Genomic DNA, 7103 nt, shown 5'->3' with positions numbered 1-7103 from the left:
TTAATGTGGAATTGGGCAGGACATATCATGCGAACAACCGACAACAGATGGACAAGAAAAGCTACTGACTGGATACCGCTTGACAGTAAACGCAAACGAGGGAAACAGAAAACAAGATGGCGAGACGAACTCTACCAATTCGACAAACACTGGACACAAACATGCAAAGACAGACAAAATTATAAAGATATGGGGAAGGCCTTCATCCTGCAGTGGAATAAAAATGGCTGACAATGATGATGATTTGAAATGATAGATATGCAAATTTGGGCCAACCAATCAAGTTGGCGGCAAACAAAATGTAACATTCTGATCATTCGTTTCAAATTTTTCAAAAATCCAAAATTCACAAAACTTTCAAGTCACTGAACTTTTAAGAAAAAACTTGATTTCTAGCTGTAGTTATTCGAATATTGTTACATCCGTTACATTTGGTAACAATTGTTTCGTAACAAGAACTACACATGATTTAAGTTAAAATGGATAAGATATTCGAATCTGGATTTTTAGCATTTTCCATGAATAGTTCGTAGTAGGTGACTTGTTTACATCCATCGCTTTTCGCATAATGCGTATGCGATAAAATAGCATGGCACGTCATAACTGAACAGCTTGTCTCTACGCAAGACAGCACAATCATCTCCATCTGGTTCTACACCTCCCCACAAGGCATCAGTTACAGGATCACCATTAATCCATCTCCATGTTCCCTCTACGTCGATATCATTCATTCCAATGTACATATAATTGTTGGGATTCAAAGCTTTTTTTAAGATCCTGAAAACACAGTTAACAATCATTTACATTAACTACGTCTATATCATTCATTCTGATGTGCACATGGTTCTTACTTGATTTCAAAGAATTTGCGATGATCCTGAAAACACAGTAAACAAAAGACATTCATCGCAAAAACATTATTTATGTAATTAACTAATGGTTTTCAAATACTGCTTTCAGGGTTGCATGGTCATAAAGTACATTTTGTGATTTCAGACAAATTGGTAAAAAGAATCCTCTCAATGACGTTATCTGCTACAATAAAAGCGAAATACTTTTCGACAATTTTTTGAATCGACACTTGACAATAGTTTTTAATCATATAACGGTATCTCTTTACTACCCAATTGGACGAATTTGTCCAGTAATATAAATTTTGCATTTACATTAGTTTCGACCACTTTTTTTCCAACTTATTAATTTTATCCGGGAACCAGTTTTCCGCTTTCGAAAAATTATATATTTGCCGTTTTTCCGCATTGCTGGTGTTTTTTGCGACGTTGAAGTTCGGTCTTCAGCTGCGTATAATTTTGCTCAAAGTTATCTTCTTTGGGAAGTCATGGAAAAATATCTAGGTAAGTTATACTTTTGAAATAATTGTACGGATGAACAATGTGCTAGAGTATCTTCAGTCAAATTTTAGTTGATTTTTTTTTCAGGTACAAAATTTGGCTACGTTTTATGGACTCAACGTATTCGTCTATTCGTAGAGTAGCGGCTTGCATATTTTGAGTGATTTTGGATGTTTGTGACGTCATTGCAATTACAATATAAGCCATGCAACTTGTCGAAACTTATGTAACAGAAATATTTCTATCAATATTGGATAGTTTGGTATTATCATTTTTGGTTGTTTGATTCCATAAGCTAGGGTAAAAGTGGTTCATGCACCCTAATTATAAACAAGTTCGGTTTAGCTTAGGCTTTTTAATAAACATTACCAATGGTCAATATTTGACAACATCAAAGTAATAAATGCTAATTACTTGTCAAAAATATTACATTTATACAGGTTATAGGGCTTTTACATTTTATAAAAAAGGGTTTAAACAACTTATTACCCAGCAAGGCAATGGTTTTGATGCAGTTTACCTTGGTAATATAAACAAATACAGTATGATTCAGTCATTGATCATACCAAAATTTTGCGCTTCAGACGCTGAATGGTTAGATTTAAAAGATCAAAAGCTTTAACCCATTTGTGCCGAAAGTGAAAATACTTAAAAAAAAATTTTGAAAATTTAAGTATTGCATAATCATGACCTAAAAAACATTTCACAATTAATTTTTTTTTAATTATGTTAGTACCGGACGAGAAAAAGACCGTCCTACATATAGGACGCTAGGCAAATCCGCTATCAAATTTCGCAAGTTTCTTGTGCGTAATGCGTAGGCCTAATCGTTATCGCTCAAAGTGATAAATAGGAAATCTCTTGCCATCGAGCATTTTACTGAAACGAAAGTTCACAAAATACGAAACTGAAAATTAGCAAAGCAACACATCACTGAAATAAGTCATTTAGCGGATCGAAATCACTTTGAGGCCGAATTCGCCTACGTCAAGATGCCCTCGATGTAAAAACGCAAAGAGAAAACTAAAAAATTATCAAAAATTTTAGTAAATTACGATAATTATGTTATTGTTCTAAAAACAAACACAACTACTTTGTTATACAGCATAGAAATCATAGGGAATCGCTGTTTGGTACCACTTGATGCGTGGGAACCGATTGTCGCTTTTGCTTCATTTTGCTAACACGTGTGCCTGGCGACCTATATATAGGACACCAATCTTTTGAACCAATTTTCTCGAAAATGTTGCTGCCAATTAAATTTAAACATTTGCTGTAAAATATGTTGATACATAACGAATAAAGACAATTATAAATATTTTTGGAAGCTTATTTGCATATATAATTCGACATGATATAATTCGACATGCATCTTCAAAATTTCAGATTTAGCAAAATCGGGAAAATTGAAAATGATGTCAGGTCTCAACAAAAAAAGCAATTTTCGAAAAAAGTTGTGATATATGCTGCAAAAACACTCATAAACGTATTTTGACTTCATCTAAATCTAAAAACTGAACGTGCGAAGAAAATTTTGATTTGATTAGGTGTCCTACATATAGGACGCTAGGCATAAATGGGTTAAAGTCAAAGCTTTCCATAACTTAATTTACAATTGCATGAATACAACGCGATAACCTGTGCCATAACATCCGCAGTGAAAGAAAAATTTTCAGCATCTAGGGCAGGGCTACCCAACTGGTGGACCGCGGTCCGAATCCGGACCTTCTGGGTGTTGATGATGGACCTTGAGGTTTTTGAAGAATAACCTCATTGCTACTCTTCAGGGCTTTTTTTAAACCGGTTTCTACTGGGAGGAAGCAATTTTTGCTGTGGTTATCCTAGTTGCTGTGGGCAAAGACTTCCCAACACTTTCTCAGTAATCCAAGTCGAGTTACATTTAACCTAAAAGTGGTTTGGTACAGATAGTTTAACTTTCATGGTTTGTGTGAAATAACTTATTCACCTGACCGCTAAAAATATTCAACTTGACAAACTGGACCTTTGTTAACATTAGTTGAGTAACCCTGATCCAGGATCTAGGCCTACATTCAATTCAGAAAAAAATAAAAGCTAAAATAAAAAGAAATTTGTTTTCACACGAGTCAGTTCAATCGTAATTATATAGCTAATATATTTTAGCTATATATGATTGAACTGATTCGTGTGAAAATAAATTTATTTGCATTACAAGACATGTAACGTTCATATCAAGCATTGTTATGTGTTTGACACCGGTCAGAAGATACTTCATTTTGTTGAAGCTAAAATGCATTAACTTTTACAACAACGAAAATATAAAGACATTGAAACAGTGCAACTGTAGTGTGTTTCTTTCGTGAGTGGTAAAAGCGAAATCAAACTGTTTGTAGCAGTGAGAAACTATGACGTCACACATAGTCCATTGTGACGCGATATGTATATTTTTGACAGGATACATAGTCTGGCCATAGATGACTTGGCGTTGTCTTGCGACTTGCGGCGAGTGGGAGTTTCCAAGTAAAAACCTCAATAGTTGTGCGACAAAATAAAAACATAAAAATAAAACACAAAAGTAAAAAATAAATTAAATGAAATTTTTATCTCTACATTAGTGGGGGGTGGGGTAATTTTGCATTAGTTACCCTCCCACTCCGACTGGTGGAGGTAATCACCCCCCGCGGCCCCCTCTAACGGAGCCCATGATGAATGATGATTCGTACGATTTCTTAATTTTTCACTTCAAGAATATTTTAGGTTTTAAAGGAACGTATCCAGTGCAGTTTTAGTAAACTGCAAAAAACAATAAATCTTTGAAAAAAGCAACCGCTTGTACCAACTCCGACCAAACTTTGATCCACCAATTGCATCTAGGAAGCATTTGGTGTCATCCGTAACTAACGACGCCCACCCAGGATGACGTAACACCACTAAAGTCGTCCCAAAGTAGTGAAATATGGACTTTCGCCCGTGCTGGCGCTGCGGAGCGGTCGTTGATATAAATTTCGCCCTAACCAGTCAATCTTCGAGGTTAAGATTAAAAAGTTCACTAAGCATAATTCTGCGCTAGGAAATATTTAAAAAAGTTACTATACTTGGATCCAACCTGTCATGGGCACTGTTTAAGAACTCTTGATCGTAAGATGGCCTAATCGCATTCTGGCAAGTGCTGCATAGCAGTGGCTTATCCTGGTGAGTTGAGCAAGGGAAGCAATGAAAGTCGCGGGGGTTAAGGTCGTATTGTAGGGGGTCCGGGAGCGTGCCCCACGGATTTTTTTATGAAAAATTACACTCAAGTAATGGATTATAGTGCTTTCTGGAAACGCTTTTAGGGTAATATTTGTATGAAATTTATTAGCAGATAAACAGCTATTAATTTATTAAAGGTAGCTCTTACACATAAACGGGCATAAAGTGCGGCTAAAAGTAGAGAAACACCAAAAAATCAGCTATAAACTGCGAAGCTACAGCTACCTACTGGTGTGGTAGCTTAAGCCAGCATTCATTTCAGTCAAGTTTAGCCTAGACCTCACATATCCTGTCTTATGCCAAAGTATATCCAGCCAGGATACCAGTGTAAAGCCAACATTAGGCTCAAACTTTTCTTTATGAAGCCGATTTAACCCTAACAATACCTTAGATTTTCTGATTACGTGGCCTACTGGTACAATGCGGCAGGATGGCGGAGCGGATAAGGCGCTCGATTTCCAAATATACAATCCTGGTTCGACTCCCGGCTTAAGCTGGTTATTGAAAACACCGCTCACCTCTATCCAGGGTGTAAGATCAAGTGCTAGATCAAGTAGATCAAGATGAGGTTGATTGAACATCCAATCAAATTTATTCTTCATATACGGAGAATATAGTTTACCTTCTGCTTTTGTAAAGCTGTAGGCTACAGTGTACACCAGGAACAAGCTTGCTGGCAAACACTACTTTGGATATGAAGTTGGTGATGAAACAAAAGTTGTACTCTACATATTGCAACAGATATAGCGCAGAGCTTCTGTTGTGGCTTGACGAAAACAAAAGGCAATGCCTTCTGTTCTGTAGATGGTATGGCACGAGTAAACTTCTATCAATAAGAATAGTTGTTTTTGCATGACAAAAGTAAGAGATTTGTCAGCAGAAAGAAATCTGAATTTGAATGTCCAGCTTGCCTTTTAATTCTTCATCCCATATCCATGGTTCTGAATTATTTAGGTTCCTTAATCTAGAGATGAAAAGGTCTTTGATTGCTAAACCGGCAAGTTTCGTGCAATGCTGTAAAAAATTTGCCATCAAGGGAAAATCCTACAATCAGAAGGAAGAGTAGGCTACAGTACAGGTCTACTGTAATTTGCCGAAAAATGGAAACCTGCCTTCGATTCTTCTTGAGGTTGGCTTGATGAAACAATTGTGAAAACTATGAGTTTAGAAGGAGAGAGGTTTGTTTATTTGTAAGAAATCTTTGTTGCTAGCAAAACTGATGTCAAACTGTTTTGATAAAGTATTTATTAGACCAGGGGTCACCAAACTACGGCCCGCGAACTGATTTCATCCTGCCCGCCACCGCCACGTGCTGAGGAAATAACAGCTGCACTACAACTGTTAAGGAAAAAAGTTACCAAACTTTTTGTAAAGGTCTGACGGTGCTGTTTATGACTAGGCCACCACAAATGGGAACAGCCTAGGCTAAATTTGGAAAGATGTAATGTTATTTCAAGAGCACGATGCCTTGTAGTGTATAGCACGTGCTAGCAACATGGGTTAGATTAAATTTTCGTTATTAAATTTAGGTTAGATTAAAATTAGGTTAGTAGTTGACAATATTTTTGAAAAATTTAAGCATAAGCAGTTTAGTGACATTGTGGAGAACATACTGAAAGCATTATTTAGCTTTCTAACATTCTTGTTGCTTTTTTAGCATAGTTTGTGGTTCTCAAATTTTTGTTATAACGAAAATTACCAAATATGGTGCTTACTGATATTTCAAAAACTTGACGTGATGGAGAAAATCTGACTTCAGATTTGAAATCAACGGGCAAAATTGAGCCAAAAAAATATTTTCATGATGTGCATCAAATTTTGTTTTGTGAACTAGTGTTATTACCGTTGTAGACCTAGAAGTCTAAAACAAAGGTTCTTAACTTTTTTGTACTCGCAACCCTTGAGATGTCTAGTCTACAAATGAATTATGTGACATAATATAAACCAAGCTATCTTAACCCTTTGCTTTTCAACGTTTTTTTGGAAGTTAACTGCTCAAGGGGGGGCCGTTTTTAGATCAAATTCAGTCAGCTGTTACGTGTTATCCGCTGGTGCTATTTCAACAGAAGTTGCACTGGTGTGAAAACAAATCATTTGTCTATAAGTTTGAAAAGTCATTATTTTAAAATTTTATATGCTAAAACTTGATATTTCAATTTTTGCAAAGGTACCCAAAAACGACAATTTTGATTTATCTTGCCGCTATTTAATTACCATGCTAATCCGATTTCATGCAAAGTTCTGAATAACAAAGAGCTCAATCGACTGCACGAAGTGTGTGTGCGGTGTGCCGAATCATTGCATTGATAAAGATTTGCGACCAAATCTTATTGTAAGCTACTCATTGATTCTAAAATAGTTACAATCAGAGTAATATTGTTACACGAATTTGAAAAAAAAAAAAAACTGCGTTTGTTGTCTTACATTTTTGTCCTAAACTAATGCATTCCGAAACTCATGGCTAGCTTCTAGTTTTATGGAACCAAATTTCTCATAAGTAACACCTTAGCCTGCTTGAATAGC

The 7103-nt window shown here is 36.0% G+C and overlaps 1 protein-coding gene across 1 annotated transcript in view; it reads right to left on the bottom strand.

Moving 5' to 3' along the window:
• Positions 1–545: 545 nt before the first annotated feature.
• The window catches only part of LOC145777569 (uncharacterized), a 58050-nt gene continuing 51492 nt past the window's right edge, over positions 546–7103 (bottom strand). The window contains exon 7 of the mRNA XM_082589023.1: positions 546–777. Within this exon, the coding sequence (XP_082445149.1) occupies positions 546–777 (232 nt within the window). The remainder of the gene's footprint in view (positions 778–7103) is intronic.

Source organism: Aplidium turbinatum, chromosome 1 (genome assembly GCF_918807975.1).
Source record: "Aplidium turbinatum chromosome 1, kaAplTurb1.1, whole genome shotgun sequence".
Classification (NCBI taxonomy): Eukaryota; Metazoa; Chordata; class Ascidiacea; order Aplousobranchia; family Polyclinidae; genus Aplidium; species Aplidium turbinatum.
This window is presented reverse-complemented; position numbering and strand designations above follow the sequence as displayed.